This window comes from Cinclus cinclus, chromosome 1 (assembly GCF_963662255.1).
Source record: "Cinclus cinclus chromosome 1, bCinCin1.1, whole genome shotgun sequence".
NCBI classification, from domain to species: domain Eukaryota; kingdom Metazoa; phylum Chordata; class Aves; order Passeriformes; family Cinclidae; genus Cinclus; species Cinclus cinclus.
The window spans coordinates 143567004-143586858 of NC_085046.1; the positions used below are offsets into that span (position 1 = coordinate 143567004).

Below are 19855 nucleotides of genomic sequence, written 5' to 3' on the forward strand. Positions count from 1 at the left end.
ATTGGTTTATATGGGTGCCTTTAAAACAGATTTAATTTTTGTTTTCTTTTTTTAGAATAATGCACATAATGCACAACATTTGGGTGTTTTGAAGCAGTCATTCAGAATGAAGATAAACCTGCAAATACAGTAGCTTTGGTTTTAATATGACTCAGTTTTAAAATGCCTTGACTTTTCTGCATGTTTTTAAGTATGAATGACAGGTGCATTTCTAGTACCTGAGATCCTTGCATATTTTCTCCTATATTGTAGTGTGGTAGTTGTTTTGCTTATTTGACTTACTTGTACTTAGTTTCAATACCCTTGGTTTTGCTTTACTGCTGATAGCAAGCTGAATTCAGTGTTATCTTCTCCCTCCATGCTTGTCAGCTTGTCCCTTCAAATGAGTCCCTAGAACTGCATCCTAAATCCCGTTGGGTAAATCTCTCTGCAGGAGTTTGCTGCTGCTGTGCTGCGCTGCGACCTCGCTACAAGCGTCTGGTAGACAACATATTTCCTGAAGATCCAAAAGTGAGTCATGACTTTAGAATTGTAAGGGGTTGGTGTTTGAAAATCTGTAGTTATAGCTTGTTTAGCAATTTCTTAAAATTTTCCTTTCTCTTTTAACATTTTACCATAAAATCTGTTGAGCACTTCATTGCTTTGAGAGAGATTAGTAGAATAATTTATCTGGAGAGGGATGCGTAGAGATCATCTGGTCTAATTCCGTTTCCAAAGCAGCACTGCACACTGAAGAATAAAATTAGTATGTTTTACTCAGGGAAACAGAGATTTCATTAAACAAAGTACTCTGCTGCAGAGGTACCACGTAACTTCATCACTTTTTAGAACCACAAACGCTTTCTTGTGGTTGCAGGTGTGAACGTTTTCTGGTTTTCTACAGGATTTTAGTTTTTTAACTCCCAACTTACTGACTGTGAACATTTTTATAATTCTGCTAGACTGTTGTGACCCTAAAACGTTGTTCTGGTGTTCTTTCAAAATTTTTCTAGGTACTCATCTACAATTTTATTTCTTCATTTCACTGTAACATCTTGGTTATATTAAAGCCTAACCCTTACTCTCAGTGAAAATAAATGACTTCTGTGTACCACTGAGGAATGCATGTGTCTACACATAATCATTTGACAGTTCAGACTGATAAAGAGCTTAAATTTCTGCTGCTCTTATTTTTTTATGCGTGTTACCAAATTTTTGTTTTGTTACAGTAGAAGGAAGCAGCACAGTCAGTATTTGTATAATATTTGGTTTCTATGTTACAAAGTATGGCAGCTTTTTTTTTTTAATTGTGTTGTTACTGAGTGCCAGGGATTATGTAAGTGCATATTAGTGGCTTTAAAGGAAATGTTTTCTGTCTATACAGTATATTGAATGCATGGAGCAGTATGGTTTTATAGGTTTGTTTGTTCTAATACAGTTTTTGATACAGATGTAGAAACACCTAGAAATGCTGCAATTGTAGTGTTTTAGTTTAAATGTCAGTAGCTCTGAGCTGGCACTTTTTAGTCTCTGCTTTGGTTAGTGTTCATTGGGTCAGTGGAAGGGACAAGCCAGTTCACGATGTTTCCCTTGAGTTGCAGACCTTCTCTAAAGTATTAGAAGATTTGCTTGATGAAATTCATTAATCAATCTTAATTAATCTCAGAGGCTTTTAAGTAATTTATTTGAAAAATAAGTGTTTTTATGTTTTACAAGGGGGGAAAATGATAAAAAGACAAAAAGCCATATCTTGCTTACCTGATAATTACGATTGTAACTTCATCTAAGCAGATCCATGTTGCAGTTCATGTTGGAACTGCTGTGTTAATCTTTGGTCTGGTTCTGACAATTAGCCCCAAATGCCTGGTGGTCAGCCTTGTTCAAGATCTGACACTGAAGGAATAAAATATTTAAACTACAATATTAAATATTTAAGCTACAGTCTTGTTTTCTATTTTATCAAAATTATGCATTGAATATATTTGATGGGGGTATGGGAAGAGAAAAAAATTACCTTTTACTATTAGGAAAGAAGTCTGTCTAAGAGCTGTCACGTATCGCCCTGCATACTTTCTCTTAGAATATCCATTCCCTCTCAAAAAATGGTGGAGCAAGCTAGTTGCTTCATTTCCTTTAAAAATATTTTGTTTCATGTTGCTGATTTCTGCAGCTAAGGTTATGGCAGTTCTGCTCAATAATTTGGGGTTTTTTTCAGTAGCTTGTTTCTGTTCTTAAGGCTCTGATCTTTAAATGTTAGCTAGAAAAAGAAGGAAAAACACTTGGAAAGCTTTATATTTCCTCTGAACACTTTAATTTTCTGTTTTGTATTTCTGTTTCTAGGATGGTCTTGTTAAAGCTGACATGGAGAAACTGACTTTCTATGCAGTTTCTGCACCAGAGAAGCTGGATCGAATTGGGGCTTACCTGGCAGAGAGACTGACCAGGGATGTGGTCAGACATCGCTATGGGTAAGGAGAGAAGTCATTAAAAATAGATGCTAACAAGTCATGGAATTTCATCTTGTTTGTTCTGATCGAGTCTGGAAAGCAAGACAGACCCAGTCCCTTTGTGGACAGTTAACCTTGTCTGGCTGCCAGGTGCCCATCCAGCTGCTGTCACTCCTCCTGCTCTGCCAGATGGAGAGGGAAATAAACTGGAAAGCTCGTGGGTTGAGATAAGGACAGGGAGATTAATCAGTTCCATCATGGGGAAAATGAGACTTAACTTGGGGAGGATTGATTTAATTATTGAAAATTAATGACAGAGTATGATAGTGAGAAATTAAAGCAGAGCTTAAATACATCTTTCCTCCAGCCATCTTTCTTCCCAGGCTTCACTCCACTGGAGGCAATGGACTTCACTCCCAAGTCCATTACCTCCACCCCCACCAAGCAGAGCAGAATAGAACTGGGGACTGTGGTTAGCTCGTACCATCTTGTGTCTCCTGCTCCTTCTTCCTCACACTCTTACCCTGCTCTGGCCTTGGGTTTGCCCTTGTAGACAGTCCTTCAAGAGCTGCTTTAGCTTGGCTTCTTTCCTTAAGGTGCAGTCCTTCAGGAACAGGCTGCTCCAGCATGGGTCCCCCATGGGATCACAGATCCTGCCAAAAAAGCTCTTGCATGGGCTCCTCTCCATGGGGCCTGCCAGAAACCTGTTCCATCAGGATCTTTCTGTGGGCAGCAGTTTCCTTCAAGGCAGATCCAACTGCTGCAGCAGGGGTTCCTCTATGGCCTGCACTGTGGATATCTGCTTACCTGTGGGCACCTCCAGTGTCCTTGAGGGGCTCAGGTTTAGGTCGTTCTTGCAGCTGGCTGGAGCTGGATGTGTCTGTCATGGGGGCAGCTCCTGGTTTCTGACAGAAACCACCTCTGCAGCCCCTTGCTGACAAAACCTGGTGTATGTAAGCCCAATATACCCTTGAATGTCAATCAGGATATAGGGAAACAGGATTATCTTTCTTTTCAGCCCTTTTGACTAAATCAGATATTTAAGTGAGGGATGTTAAGTCTAAAAAGTGGCAGGAAAGCAATATCCATCACAGACATCCATTTTTTGGCCTTCATGACATCCGAAGCTGCTTTTTAACTTATAGAAAGGGTAAATGGCCAGCACTCAATTCTGTACTCCCCTCCCTCCTACACCACCCTGTCTTCCCCCCTAAAAAATGAGAGAAAATATGGATGTAGAAAATAGCCCTAAGTGTAATTTTTATACAGTGGGAAATAGGCACCTTCCATTCTTTCTTTTCTATTTTTTTGCAGTAAGATCCTAAATTGAACTAATTGAGTTAATGATAAATGCAATACATCTTTATGTGAGTCTCTCTGATTAATTTTCAGTTATGTTTTAATTGCCATGGAGGCACTGGACCAACTTCTAATGGCTTGCCATTCTCAAAGCATAAAACCATTTGTGGAAAGTTTCCTTCACATGGTGGCCAAGCTTCTGGAATCAGGCGAACCAAAGCTGCAAGTCCTTGGGACTAATTCTGTAAGTAAGCTCAGAATCTAAATCAAATCAGAGTAAATCTTTGCTTCGGAAAGTCGTTTTAGAAGTCTTAAAAGATCTGCTAGTTGACATGAACTGAAAGATGCTCTCTGTAGCAGGATGTATCCTTTGGCCCTAAACACAGACTAGGTACCAGCTGGAGGCAGGTGAGCTGTTTCCCTTCAATGTCCCAAATTCTTTTGATGTCTGGGCTCATTCCCGCCAAAAATAACTTCTGCAAGGAACAGGAAAGCTGTGCTGTGAATTCATATTTTGAGTCTTTATGCTTCCCTCCTGGAGCCAATATATAGGTAAGACAATGTTTTGTTTTCTGGCAGCTTAAGCTACACAGAAAGATTCTTGTTAGCTGAAAAGTAGCTTTGAGTATTGCAACCTCACTATTTTATCAGCTTAAATGTTTCAGGATTCAGAACAAGGCTTGAAGGGCATAACTGAAAGTGTCAAAATCAAGATTTAGAGATCTAGTTTTCCAATTAGAGTGATGGGTGCAATCAAGGGTATAGCTCTGTCATACTTGCCTTCCAACCACTGTATTTTCCAGCTGGTAAAATTGAAATCTCATAAATTCCAGGACTGTGATGTGGACTGTTTTTACTTAGAGTGATTGCTTTTACCTGAGTATAAAGTACTTGCTTTTCATGTAATTTATTGCCACTGTTAACAGTGGGGGGCTTCTTTGTGGAGTCAGTAAAGCTGTTGGGCTTTTGGTTTGGTTCCTGGCTGATGAAATTTAATGGAGATACAGTTCAGGAAGACAGGAGAGTTTAGTAACGTGGTCTTACCCCAGAGCAGGATTTCTTGTTATGATGGAATAAAGAGTTTTCCTGTAAAAGTGCCCCTTGTTCCCCCACTAGCTGGGCAGCTTTACTGAGGATTATGAGACCTAGATCTCATTATACATATAAAATTTTACTTATTTATTTAAATATCATTGAGCCAGGCTACTCTGCTTCTTTTGATTTGTTTGTGTAATAATGCCTGGTCAAGTCCTCTTAGGGAAATTACTTAGGAACTTGTTTCCTTAGTTGCCAAATGGCAAGGTGTACATCACTTTCCAGTTGTTTAAAATCACTGGTTACTGCCAACCTCCACTCTGATGTACAAGGCTTGTGTCACTTCAAAATGTATGTTACTGAACAAAACTCCACCTTAGGGTAATCTGTTTGATTCCTGTTGGTTTCTAAGTCTTTTGTGAGTAAAGGAAGTGAATGGACTTCCTGAATTAGGAGATAATTTGTGTTTGTCTTCTATAAAACTCAGAAACAAGAGGAGAAACTCTGTGAGGAGAAACACTTTTTATGGCTCTTCAACAGTATTCCAGAACTGTATTTTAGCCTAACTCTGCTAATTTCCCTAGGTGCTTGCCAGAGTTAATGAAGACAAGGGATGCAAGTCTGTTTGTATTGACTTAGAAGGAACAAAGGGTAACGGCTTGTCTGCTACCAAGGGCACTGCCTTACTGTGTTCTTAAATAAATTTTGTTAGATTAACAAAGAAAATTTACTGCCATATTCACCCTTTTTTCTCTCCTCCAGAAGGAAATAAACAAAAAAACAAAAACCAAAAAAAAGAAGAGGAGATGGTGTGGTGACTGAATAATGCTTTATGTGCTTTAGCTGATGTAGCATTTTGGAGTGCATACTGGTATTATCTAGAAGAGAAGAATGAGTTGCATATGAAGTAAATGTCTAAACTGCTGAAAAGTCAGGCTACCTTCGGAAAATTTTGCATAGTATTTTTAGGAAAATAAGTTTAAGGCCCCTAAAATATGTAGAGTATGATTGTGTCTCTAAGTAGATTTTGATAATTTTCTACCCAAAGCTTCATTGAAATAGAAAGACAGTGATGTCTTTGAAGTAAAATTCAAACATTTTATTTGAGCTGTAGGGTTTTCTCATCCTCACAGATTTTGCTTCAGCTGTGGGGATTCTTGTGATTGGTTAAAAGGGTTTCAAATAAAGCAAATCTCTGTACAGAACATCTTGGAGTAGTTTAAAAGCTTGGAAAGATCTGGAAGCTCACACTGAGTGTGTTTTGCTGACTTTCAGGTATTTGGTTTTGGATGCAGAATTTATTCTAATTGGTGCCCTATATTTAGGGGAAAAAACTTTTACTTAGCTGTTTGTCATCTTAAATTAATTTTGGAATTTAAATTTCATTTAATTTATAATAAAAAGTAAATGTATTTTTTAAAAGCAAACCTGAAGATGACTATTTTAGATAAATAATTATTTGGGTTTTATGTATGTACTTTTTAACCTGGTCTCCAGGTTACATATAATTAAGTCTTGCAAATTTTTTATGTGTTGCATTTATAAATTATAGTAACTTATTTCCTACAGCAGAACTGTTTTTTAATTTTTTTTAATAACATAATTGTAAATCTACTTGTATAAGGCAGATACCTAAGTACAGCAAAATTCAATAGTGAATATAATGAATAGATGGTGGGATTATTTTTATGTAGACCAAATGTCATATTGGTAATGTCTGTGTGGTTCAAAATGGCTTTTTCTGTCATGGAAGATATTTTTATAGACCGTGTGCTAGGACAGCATATGCCGGTGAGAAAACTGAAAAAATGTGGTGGGAAAAAGTGGTATCTCCTTGGCTTATGCATTAGAAGATCTGAAGGCTGATTGCAATTTTTTCCTTAAAAAAAATCTGACTATACTTTATTTTTCTCTAATCTTCTGGCAGAATTTGAGTAACTGAGTATCATATAAAGCATTTCCATTGCTCAAGTACAAAGAATTTGATGTGTTGCTTAGGTCCATAGTGTTTATTACTAGGATAGAAGTGACAGGCTTTACAATTTTTGACCTTGTGGTCAAATTTATAGAGATCCAGGTTATATCTGTTAATCTATATCCAATTCATGTCTATTTCTGAAGTTTTTAAATAAGGTTCTGAAAATGTCTTTAGTGGGCAGCTGGTTAAGAACAATTGGATTCATACTTTAGTAAAATTTTCATCTTAATCAGTATTTACAAGACTCAGTTAAATACAAAACATTTTAAGCTAATTTGAAATGCTGATGGGGTAAATTCTTTGTATTTTGTCAGTAAGATATTGGGGTTTCATGTGAAAAATAGCAGATAACATGTGGAACCCAGTATCACCGTATTTTAATTATGCACCACAAATGCTTCTTTAGTTGATAGGGTGCTTCCTTTTATAAAGGCAATTTCTTTGTTGGAGCAGTGAAATTATGATGCCATCAGTGACAGCGTTGAGCTTCATGTGCTTGAGGAGGTGGCTGTTATTGCTGGTTATCATCATTTGGTATTTAAAGGTAGATAAGCAGACTCCAAGTGGAAAAGTGATCAACCAGTGCCTGAGACAAGACTTTCATATTTGTTAGTGTTGGCTTATAAAAGTGGTTGGTTTGGGCACAATTAATTGCATATATATGTAAAAATAGTACAAAATGTCAACGCTTTGAAATTAAGCTATGTGAGAGTTAATATTCCCAGCAGGGTACTTAACTGTTTGCCTTGTCTGCAGTTCACTAATCTGGAAGTAGGCAGTGCAAACTTAACCTCTATTGCAAGATGATTCTTTTATTCCATGTACCACTACAGAATTATGTAGTGATTTAATACACAATGCAACAATTCCATCTCTAGGATACATCCTCTGTCTGTTTAATAGGACTTAAATGTCAGGGAGACAGATTAACACACAACACTCTTTCTTACCCTGTGGATTATTAAATTAGAATAGAAATTGTGTGTCTGCATCTGCTAGAATCAGAGTAAGTCTTTTAGAGTCACTCAAAGTTAAGTATTGCTTCCCCCGCTTGTTCTTTTTACTCTCTGTTTTTGCAGTTCCATGGATACACTATGGTGGCACTGTAAGCCAACATTCCATTGCTGATTTTGTTGCACAACTGTACATGTGGTCAGGAGAATTTTCATCCAAGGGGCCCAAAGTAAAGTAGAATCTGAAATTATCCATCCTTTTCAGATAAAGTTGAAAGTGTCTGGTGATCCTAAATATTAATAAATAAATTAAATCACCAATTTTCATTGCTGAGAACCATGTGATCATTTTCATACTGTATTTGTAAGGTTAATGTATCCAGTGTTTGAAGCTTTCCTGTTTAGGAAAGTTGAAGTGCTTGTCCTTCTGGCATTTGTTTGTTAAGTGTATGCATAACATTCACACTTCTCATTAAGGCTGTACTGTGTGGTTTGTAAGAGTCTTATGTTTATAGGAGATCATGACTTGCCATGTGATATTTTCATAATAATGAAGTACAGTACCTTGGCTTATAAAAGGTGGTAATTGCCAGTATCAACATCCTCTTTCCCTGTTTGAAACAAGAGAAAATTACAGGCTGCAGAAGGCTGATCAGGAAGCTCAGATATGAAAGAAATAGTACTCAGGTCGAGCCTGGTGTTCTTACAGGGAGATACTTTAAAAAAACTGAAATGTTATTCATCGTGATTATTCTTGAATAAAACTGACCTTCTTTAAAGACATCCAGGGACCATTAAAAGTTAACAATTTTTCTCCTAATGTGCTTGCTACATAACAATGATAAAATAGCATAAATGCACAGAAGAAATTCTGTCCTCTAGAACTTGTATGATTTACTTACAGGGCTTGCACAATTTCTCTCTCCCTGGTAATACTATCCAAATTTCTCAACTCAGTCTGGAGCAAACATCATATTAATAAATAAGTTTTTTCTTTGTGATAAATTTATATGTTTTTATACTGATTGAATTCTATTGGTTTCAAAATAAATGGAAATAAGGTACTACCAATGTAAATTCCTTTCTGTACCTTCTGTATTATAAAATACAGATAAAATACAGATGCTTGTACTAGTAAAACTTCCATAAGTTGCCATTGGATGTTTGTAAGTGTTTACTGTGACTGAATGACATGTTTACATCTGTAAAAGCCTTGTAAATAATTCCTAGGGAGGTGCTTGGACTTTCATAAGTTTTATTCTTCTTGAGGTTGAATAATTGTTATATTTTAAGTTTGTTTGAAAATACATGCTTAGGAGTAAAATATTCTTTAGCAACAATAGCAGAACCTCCACTGCAAAGTATAGGCTGATGTCTACTGTAAAAACTTACAATTTCTGTGATGGGATGGAATTTTAACATTTTGCTGGATGACAGTGCACAGCTCAAAACTGCTGCCTCAGACAGCTTTCCTTTGGCCTAAATGCTCAGTCATCTGAATGCTAATCCTGAATTGTGCTTCAGAAATACTGTCTGTTCAGTGGGTAGAATTGTTTTGTTATACACATGAGGACATAGACAGCCTTTGCCCTTTCTGGATCTCTTACTGTGCATGCTGTTTTGAAAGGTGTGACTTTCACGTGCTTGTGTCCCTGCTGCCAAGCTGCACCCTGATACAGGAGAAGTACTCAGAATGAGGGAGTCCCTGACGCTTGCTTGGCCTAAATTCATGCTTTGTTCTTACAAAGCAGTTTCTTGCTACAATAAATCTTTCTGCTAGCAGAACAGTTATTAGAGTGTATTTAAGCTTTCCTGTTGGGAGATCTTGTCAATCAAATAATTAGTACTTCAGATAATAATATTGTTATAGGCTGATACTAAATGCAACATGAATTAATATTTTCATTCTCATAGCCACTCTCACAGTGTGCTGTGTTCTTCAGACTTTTTGTTTCTATTCTGTTCCATGCTTTTATTGAAGTTTTCTGGGTGAATTATTTGTAGGCTTGAACACTTGAGTGTCTGGAAAATACTAAGATAATATGGTTTGGGTCTTTATTAAATCCCTGGTCTTAGTGCCTTATTGAGATGTAAAGACTAATGAAATTCTTGTCGGCAAAATTTAAAAAAAAATATATATTTCTGTTTTGCTAGTAACCATTGCATGTAACAAACTAGGCAGCCATAGAAACATTTGCCAGGGTCTCTTGAGAAGAAAATGATCATTTTTGTAACTCTTGTGAAGAACACATATGGATTGTCTTTCAGTCTGTGGCAGTGTTAATACAGAATTAGATTTTGACTTCTGTCACTTTTTTACTACCTGAAACACAGGATATTCCAAACAGAAGTACCTGTAAAATGGACTCATACTATACAATTTTTTTCCCATTTTCAGTAACAGCTAAGAATGTAGTTCTGTGAACTGTATCATTTTCTGCTGTTCCTGTAGCTTTTAGAGGGTAACTGTTAGTGCAGCTGAAAAGGATAAGTGTTTTAGATAACACAGAAAAAAAGACTAAACAAAAAGAGAAGAAAATGGAAGGTTTTTTGTTTTGTTGTTTTTTTTTTTTTTTTTCTTCTGAAATACACAGCTTTCACTTCCAGCTTGAAAATCTCAAAGCCTCCACAAATCCGTGTGCTGTAGATTATGCTGAAGTGCTTTGGGCTTTATGGCATATGTCTGGATGTCTGTGGGTAATGTGCTGATGAAAGCAGGTTTTGCATCATGAAAAATACAAAGGAAATGCCTCAGCCTGTGCTTAGGAATTGATAAAAATGGTGTGAGTAAAAGCAGAGGGGTCTTAATAGGACATCACTCCGCTTCAGGGCAGAACCAGCGTGGTGTTCAACCTTTCCTGACAATGTTTTGTTTTGCTTTTTATTTCCCTCTGTAGTCTGTTCTTAGAACTGTCAGTGATGGAGAATCCAAAGGGTCTTTAGGCAGTCTGCTCACTTGAGAAAGAGATGGCTATAATGTCTAACTTAGGCTTTGCTTCAATATAAGCCTATTATTGCTTTGCCTATTACCGTTGGACAAGGGAAACAATTTCTTTATTCTCTTTTTATAACTGTCTTCTGTACCTTTTAAGACTGATACTTTTTAGGCAGCTGCAGTCTAGGTAATTTAGTGTATTTCATTCTTCTTTTACACATGTTTATCTAAACCTCTGTCCATCTCTTGAATAATCTGAGTATTGTATCAGTTATTCACCATTTTAGGCTATGATGTTTCAGCTAGATGCACCACTTTATTTAAGGGTTTATTTGGCCTCATTAGATGGCAAAAGTTTCTTCATAGGTGTCATGAGTAAAGCAGATGTATCGCAGCATATTGTTCTGTTTTCCATGCCATCGTATTGCCATTGGCTGAGTTCCTTTTCTTCATTCAGCTGTTTCTGGCTTAAAATGTTGTTTTGTAATAACCATTCCCAAATTTTTTCCTTGGTTTTTCAGGTCGTATTTCCAATTGCTGAAAAAACAGGCGTCAAGTGTGCCTACATCTCTGGCCAGCCTAGTGTTCTTTGCAAATTTGATGAGCCCAGCCTGCTCATCTAAGTCTCTAGTGAAGCTCAAATCATATTTTTGTGCTGTGATGATTTACAAGTGTTTCCTTATTCTTTCCAAACTCTTGTACATCTCTCTTACGGGGAGTGTTCTTTTGACAGTGTTTCTCTAGCTTCCCTTTGAGAATTTTGTGTAATTTTTTGTCAGCAACATCACTGAAGTTTTGACAGGTACTGCTTCATCTGGAAGCACAAAAGTTTTTTGCTTGTCATAGGAATAAGATGGATTGATGGGATTTGTTCTTGACAAATCCATGTTGCCTGTTACTTACCCCTTTGAGACTTTGTTGATGTTGGCAAATTGGTATTTTTTTCCTAGTGTTTTTCTGTGAATGGGCTAGACTTGCCTAGATTATAATTTCTGAATCCTTTTTCCCTTCTGTCAAGATAGAATTGACAGAATGCCTCCAAGTTTATTTCCCTTGAATTTTGGTACATCAGAATTTTGCTAGGTAACCTGGTAATGACAGGGTTGTATTTGACTGATTGGGCTTTCTCTACAGCTGCCAGAGAGAGAGTGTAGCAGGGTGGGTGTCAGGCTCTCCTCCCAAGCTGAAAGAGATAGGATGAGAGAAGATGACCTCAAGTTGTGTCAAGGGTGGTTTACTCTGGATATCAGGGAAAATTTATTCTCTAAAAGAGTTAACAGCATTGGAACAGGCTGCTTGGGGAATGGCTGAGTCACCATCCCTGGAGTTATGTAAAATGAGGTTTAGTTGTGGACTTGACTGTGTTAGGGAAATGGTTGGACCTGACAATCCTGAGGGTCTGTCCCTAGGACAGGTCTGAACCTAAATGATTCTGCGAGTTGATCATGCTCACTGTTCAAGTGTTAGATGTTTCCATATTGCATAGTATGTTGTATTTCATATAGTTTCACCCTTCCATAGCTATCTAAATGAAGTTCTTATGGAAAGACTTTTAAAAGGAAACTGTCCTATTCAGATTTTTCTTCTCTGAAGTTCTAAAGTGTTGTCAAAATTGGGTTCTTACCTTAATGCAGTTACTTTATGTTACTTGTTAAATGAAGCTTGTTACTCATTATTCAGTTTTAGGAAATTGGTATTAAAAGCTTTTTTAATGTATTTCATTTTCCAGTTTGTCAAATTTGCCAACATTGAAGAAGACACACCTTCGTATCACAGACGCTACGATTTCTTTGTGTCCAGGTTCAGTGCCATGTGCCATTCCTGTGACCCTGATCCAGAAATACAAAATGAGTAAGTGCCATTCTGCAGGAATTTCTGAAAATTGTTGACACATTAATATTGTCTGTAATACAGTTTTTATTAAGATGTTTAGTGGAGTAGTTAATTCCATATGAAAAAAACCTACAGCCTGACTTTGAGTAGCACCAAATATTGCAAATCTTAGGTAGCTAGAACTCCTAGGATATTTAGGTGTAATTTTACCTTAATAATGCATATTAGATTGTGTGGATTCTTTGCAGAAAGGCACCACTTATTATTGTAAATGCAAGAGTTCATAACTTACTTGACATATAAACGAGGCTGCTTATATGAAAAGCAAAAGCATATATTAAATCTGCTGTTCAAGAATTACTCATTAAAACTGCGTTTTCTTAGATGTCTGAAGTATGCTCAAGAGCCTTCATGAATGGGAAATCTGTTTTTTCCCATTCTTACGTAAGTGCCCCAGTTTGTTTTCCTGCAGCTCCCCCCTGGAGGCTGTGTCCTTCCCAGGAGCAGCTTTTCTAGATGCTTGTACATCGCTCTTCTTCCTGCTTTGTGTGGTGTCCTGTTGAAACTATCTCAAAAGATCTAGAATGAAATTGAATTCATCTTGAAAGTCACAAGACTTTGTTCAGAAATAGCTAAAATACAAGCAGCCACAGATTTAGGTGTTTACAAATGGAAGTCTAAACAAAAATAATTCTAGAACTTGGTTGCCTCTGTAATACATTTCAGAAATGTTTTAATTCAGCGAATTCGACTGACCAAGGACTAATTAAGTGTTGTCCATACTTGAAATGAGAGATGGATTTTAATAGAAATAATTAAAAATTTTAGTGAAGCTTGTACTTATTTGATAGCTGTACCAGGTTCTACTTGTTTTCAGGAAGTGAATTCTCTTCCTACCATTTATTATAATGGTTAATTTGCTATTATCACTTCAAAAATAATATTTTGCTATTCATGTTATTGCACAGATTCTCCTGCAAGCTAATTTTATATTATAAAATAATGACAATAGCTAGACCAAGTCTTTTTTGAACTTATTTTTTCCTTTTTATTATTTCATTGTTGATGATTAATTCTCAGCTGATTTCATTCAAATGGTTTTAGAATTAAAGTGGTGGTTCCTTTTGTGTATTAGGCTGAAGTTGACAGAATTATCCTTTACTTTCCATCTTGTGAATCTTTCAGAAATCTTTGAAGATCTTTTCTGATTCATCCTCAGTCTTAATTACATCTTCTAATGACATGGTCACATGGCTATGCTTGATATTACTTCAGCTCTGTTGTGGTAACTTCCCATTTTTCTTCAGTTCTGGAATAGGCTGAGACTGTACAAAGTTTCAACTGGTGGATGGTAAATTGGGTAGAGTTAGTGGGTTTTATCCATGGGACTTTGTCAGAGGTGATGTACCAAGTTTGAGTCTTCATTCAGTAATGTCAGCTTTACCATTACAGGCCATCTTCTGGTCAGTTGTTTGTTTTGTCAGCTTCCTTACTGGCTTTAAAGGTGTTCAAAGAAAACATGTGGAACCTTAATGATTGTCCAGTTTTCCCAGTTGCTGCTTGTGAAAACCTACTGGAATTCCACAGTCCTTAATTACTGCTGCCCAGTAGGTACAGAGCCCTTCTGGGAGGTGCTGTGTTTCTCAGCTTCAGTAATTCCTCTTTTCCTTCCTCAGGATCCGAATTGCTGGAATCAGGGGCATTCAGGGAGTGGTTCGAAAAACAGTTAATGATGAGCTTCGAGCAACTATATGGGAACCTCAGCACATGGACAAGATAGTGCCATCATTGCTATTCAACATGCAGAAAATAGAAGATATTGACAGGTAATTATATTCCTTGTCACTGGCATGGTTTTTTGATGCAATCTCTAGGCTAAGTTTTTATGGTGGGTATCCTTTTCTTTTAAGTGGAAGCAACAACTCACCTTTACTAGCTGAGGCTCCTTTAAGTTGATGGTATAGGTCTGCATAATGGTTCTTAATGCTTCTTGTCTTAAAATCTTTTCGACTACTTTTTTTTTTCACTTGTTCAAGGTTCTGTTGGCCTGAAAGTTATTCTAGAAATTACATATTCATGTTTTGACTTGATAAAAATGGTGAACTCTGGGTTTTATTGGATCAGATGCAGAGATGAGTAAGCAAAGTCTTTTAGGTGACTCAAATGATTTGCTACTTAGGTTTGTTAAAAATTGAGGGTTTAATTCCTTTAGCCATTGGTAAGAACTGGTTGTCCTGGCTGAAACAGTACTATGAATTAATGAATTAAACTTTTATTTATATGTAGACGCCCTTCTCTTTTTTGCTTTGAGTGACTCCTAGGCATATTACTTGCCACATTTGCAAAAAGATATTAAAAAAGATCTCTGTGACAGTTAAGGCTGAGGAGATGCCAGTCACCTTACAATTGAAAATTCACTTTTTTTTTTTTTTTGGTCCCTGACTAAACACTATGTGGGTGTAAAAACTGTTTATTGGTAGCACTGGGAAATTTCCATAAAACCAGCTTCAGCAGTGCAAGCAAATTAAATATTCATTCCATGTCCAAATCTGGCTGCTTCAAAACTTGCCTGCTAAGAGACTCAGCAGCCTTCCTATAACAACAAGCTTTTCATGCTTTCACGCAGCTTTCTAGATCTGTCAGTTTCTCTTTTTTGGTTTGAGTTTTGGCATTTATTTTTCAATTCCTCATGTTTATTTTTGTTCTGTTATTTCTGACTGCCAGTACCTGTCTCATCTTTAAAAACAAATTTTCAGACTAAATAACTGAAATCAGTAGTTGTCTGTCTGTCCATGCCTTATCTATTTACTGCATATAACTGAGGGCCCACGCAATGTCTACAGAAATATCTACTTAAGTTTTACATCTGAAGAGTGATCTGATGTAGAGAGAAAGAGTTTCTGAAGCTGCTGTTTGAGCGAGGAGAGCCTGGTTTGCCTTTGCTTACTCTTACAGGGCTTCTAACTGCAGGGGGGCCCTTTCCTTTGGTGCTCTTTACAGTGCCCTCGGGCACACTCTTTCCCTTTATAGCAGAAGTAAATTAACTACTGATGGAAAAACTGACTGAAGTGAGATTTGGGTTAACCACTTAAAGTGGATCAGTTTATATGTACTACAGGAGTGATTTTTGTCATCCATGGAGCAAGGCAATAGTAGTGGTAGAAAAAACAAATCTGTCAAAAAAACAATGTAAATTTCTGAATTGTTGTGCTTGAAACTTGTCCTATAATGCACATTGAACATGAGAAAAAAAGACTAATGATTTTCCAAGTGGTGAGTAGGGGCCTTTTATGATGTGCATATGACAGAAAAGCTGAAAACAGTGTTCATAAATTGTTACCTGCTGGTCTTAAATGGTGTTACAGACAATTTCTCATTTTATTTTATGTGTGACTTCATATTTGTGGAGCACAGAGACATCTTGAAGAGTAGGAGTAAGGAGCATATTGTTCTGGCAGATGGAGTTAAAGCATTACTTGAGAAAGAGCAAAAATTCCAGAAAATACCCCCAACTTAAATCCTTAGAAGAAAAACAATTTTTTGTTAAAGCTGAAATACCTGTAGGTACTTGCCTTGAAAAGTAATGTAATTTTAACTCATGGAACTTTACAGCTTAATTAAAGATTCTTTTGAGTACACACCAGATGAGACACTTCTTAGAGTTAAGAACTTACTGTTTAAATAACATTTAAAAAATATAATTGTATTTGTGGATGTCATTATTTGCTTGTATATCTGAGTGCACATTCTACTTAGGTGCCTATCAGACATTATTTTATGTATATATCTATTTATGTGCATCTCCAGAATCGGGAAGGGATGTGTGAAATTGGTAATTCCTTTACTTTGTGACATACTCTTCATAACTGTGGAGCTAAACCTGCCAGCCTTATTTCCAGCAGAGGGACACTGTAGCACTTAATGTAAACATGACTTCAAATCCTTCTGATATATCTGTAGTGTTCATAAAAATTCTGTTTTAGAGGAAGGTTAGAATTTATTTATTTGTCAGGTTGAGTGAATAATAGTAAAACATTCCTGTACCTACTCTGCTCAAAAGTGGTGGTTAAGTCCTTCTTCCCATGTCCTGTCATCTCTTTGGCCAATCCTGGTTTTGTGGCATTTGAGACACCTCAAGTTGCTGAGTTGCTGTGAGCTAGTTTAAGTCTGTGATGGGGCGTTTGCCATGTGAACTGCTGTACTTCAACACATCCTCCTTCTGGTTCCTTGTTGCCACTTCTGATAGAGATTGCCCACAAAAAAGCCAGTAAAGCAACTAAAAGGAGTTGTCCTTGCCCATTTCATTGTGAAGCACATTTTCAGCCCTCTTGTGCTACTAGAAAAGTTCTAGATGCAGAGGAATACTACTGCTTTTTTCTTAACTATTGCAGTTGCATTTCTCAGAGGTTTTCTGATATTTCTGTAAAAACCAAATCTGTGAAACAAATGAGTCTGAGTTACTCATTTGAATCTAGAAATTTAAAGAGGCTGTACAAAGCTTTCCTGTAAATCTGAAGAGAGTATTCAGTATTCATTGTCTATTTCCTGACTGTGCCAAGGAGCACTTACTGAGCGATATTTTGAAGTAGGTTCTGTTGAAGTTCAAGTAAAATGTTATTCCTACAGACAACACAAGATAATTTTAGACATTCTGATGCAAAGAGTAAAATTTTATACTAGGAAGATTCACCTAAGAAAGACTCCCAAGCAGTGCTGAGAAGTCATCTTCTGCAGGTTTGCATATACAAGCACTTAAAACATAACTTACTTTATTTCATTTTAACTGGAATTCTTTCATAGACTTAGCTCTGAATGCTATGCAGCCCGCTTTCTTCTTTCCTCCCCACACACACACCTTTGCAATGCTGTTGTATTTTAGGGAATCTGTCAAAACAGCAGTGGAAATGACAGTCCTACACTATCTCTTGTACCTTCTCTGTGCTGAGAAGGGTGCCCATCTCCTTAGATCAGAGTCCAGGCAATACAGGGGAAGGAAAAAAGTGAGGTTGGGTGATGCAGCAGTTGGGATAAAGCTGGAGTTTTGTGGTACTCATGGTGGATTATATACAAATTGTCATACCTTTTAAAATTCAAATCATGCTGCACTTGTAAAACTGTTTCTCCTTATCTATCAGGATTCTTGAGGCTCTTCTGTTATTAAAATCTTACAAGCTAACGCTGTTGTGTTAACTCCTGAAACACTGATGTTTCCAGAGGCAACAGGATTTTCATATCGCCAATTTTAGACTTCAGTAGTATTGAAACATTATAAAATCCTTTTCCATCAAAAGGTACATTACAGCTATGATGTTAACATGGTCATTTTACTAGTGATATTTCAATTTTCAACTTTCTATAATGCTCTAAAGCGTTTATGATGCTTAACTAAACTGAATGCTCTTGGTTGAGACTTTGAAACTTACTTAACACACAAGCTTGCACTGCAGAACTGAAATTATGTTTCAGGTTTAGGGTAGTGGTTTCTGCGGTCTAAAATTAAAGATACATAATGTCACTGTAAGTGAATGAATCCTCACTTGAGTTCCTATAATGTGTTTTGTGAGAGGAAAAAAAAAGGTTGCCACTTGTAGGTCCAGTGACTCTTGGTAACTAATGGAGGCACCCTGGGGGGAGCTGTTTGCTTTCTTTCTGAAACCTGTATTCACCACGGTGCCCAGAGCGAGGGGCTCAGCAGTGCCCTGTCCAAGTAATGATGGACAACACTCAGGTAGAAGGTGACCAACTTCTACACTGTCTATTTAGAGGTAACTGTGTGGGTGAGAATGTTCTAATTAGTTCAGTCAGACTCTTTTTTTTTTCAACTCACAAGCCATCTGTTTATGCAGAAGTATTGGAATTTTATTTAATGCTCACCCACACAGTATGGACTCAGTAGTGGGCAGGTGAATGAGATCATTAATCTGAACAATATTACTGAGAATCTGTCTAAATTTTTTTTAGTGGTTTCACAGCCTTCATTCCATTTTAACAACACTCTGTGTTTTGTCAAAATGTGGTAGGTTGCAAGTTAACTGAATATTAGCAGCTTTTGTGATTTCCATATAAATATTTACTAATACAGTGGTCAGTATTGAGTGAACAGATGGTGATGTATGGTCCTGCTATAAGAAAATAAAATATTTTATTCAGAATTCTGGTTTGATCTATATTTCAAATACAGTTCTTGCCTAGTTCAAGAGTGTGACTCATGAATGTTTTAATACCAAGGGTGGATACAGTAAAGAAAAGGTGAATATTAGTCAGTAATATAATCAATGCATTTTGTCTTATTTCAGCAGAATAGGCCCCCCATCCTCTCCTACAGCAGGAGTGAAAGAAGAAAATCCTTCTGTGCTGGCTGAGAATTGTTTCAGGGAACTACTGGGACGAGCAACCTATGGAAATATGAATAATGCTGTCAGACCAGTTTTTGCGTAAGTTGAAAATTCGTGGAAGATCTTAAGAGGTTTTCTTTATTTCATCCTCAATCTGTTGCATTAAATTCCTTCCTACTTTTCATCTCAAAAGTTTCCATTCACATTTCTTTAAAAAATTGCCCCTCTTTTACTCTCTCATCTTTGCTGCTTGTCTGTAAACTTGAAGGCAGTTATGGAGGATTGCATGTCCTGCTTTACAGATTTTTAGAAGTGAAATACAATAATTTACAAGTCGTTGCTTCAGCTGGCCTTTTTTTTTTTTTTCCAATCTGAAACTTTATCCAAGCTAATAACGTCCCATAGATGCGTGTCACAATCAGTGGAGAGACAAACCATGTAAAATACAAGTAGCACAAAGGAATACTGTGCCCCATAAAGTTATAAATTTATATTTTCCTACCATTTTCATCCAGGACCTGTTTAGATATTCTTTGAGGAATATCTTGAACAACTCATTTAAGAGTGAGTGACACACTCGCTAATAATGTGCACTGATATGCACATTATGCACAAAAACAAGCAGTACAAATTATAGCTGATGTATTAACACTCAGTGATACCACTTTCAAACCCTATCTTTTCCTGGTCGTGGGGAGACCTGCGTGCTTCTTTTTGTAGATTTTTCAGGGTGCATCCCAGGTACAGGAATATGTTCTCTTAGATGGTCTAGTTCTTCCCACCAAGATTAAGTATTTTATTTGTACACTGAAAGACTTTAAAGCTACCAAAAGCCATTTTCAAGTTACCGCTGTTAAGAACAGAAATTGCAGACAAAGGTAGGGTTGGTGTTGAAGGCAGAAAACTTTTGTAACCCCTTGTTTATCCTGAAAAAGCATTGACTACAAAGACCTGTACCATTCCCTTATTTTCTGTATCTATTATACCAACCTGATAGAAGTTTCTGTTGCAAAGCTGAGTGTTTTATTAAAAAACACTCATTCTTTCCTAGATTTAAAATT

General features: G+C 36.8%; 1 protein-coding gene across 2 annotated transcripts in view; it reads left to right on the forward strand.

Annotated features, from left to right (window-relative positions):
* The first annotated feature begins 423 nt into the window (after positions 1–423).
* Positions 424–19855, forward strand: part of EFR3A (EFR3 homolog A) — a 50059-nt gene continuing 30627 nt past the window's right edge. For both annotated transcript variants that reach the window (XM_062504012.1, XM_062504004.1), the window contains exons 1-6: positions 424–510; positions 2320–2447; positions 3819–3969; positions 12356–12477; positions 14136–14285; positions 18756–18893. In XM_062504012.1, coding sequence (XP_062359996.1) covers positions 2341–2447; positions 3819–3969; positions 12356–12477; positions 14136–14285; positions 18756–18893 — 668 coding nt within the window. In that variant the 5' untranslated portion in view covers positions 424–510; positions 2320–2340. The remainder of the gene's footprint in view (positions 511–2319; positions 2448–3818; positions 3970–12355; positions 12478–14135; positions 14286–18755; positions 18894–19855) is intronic.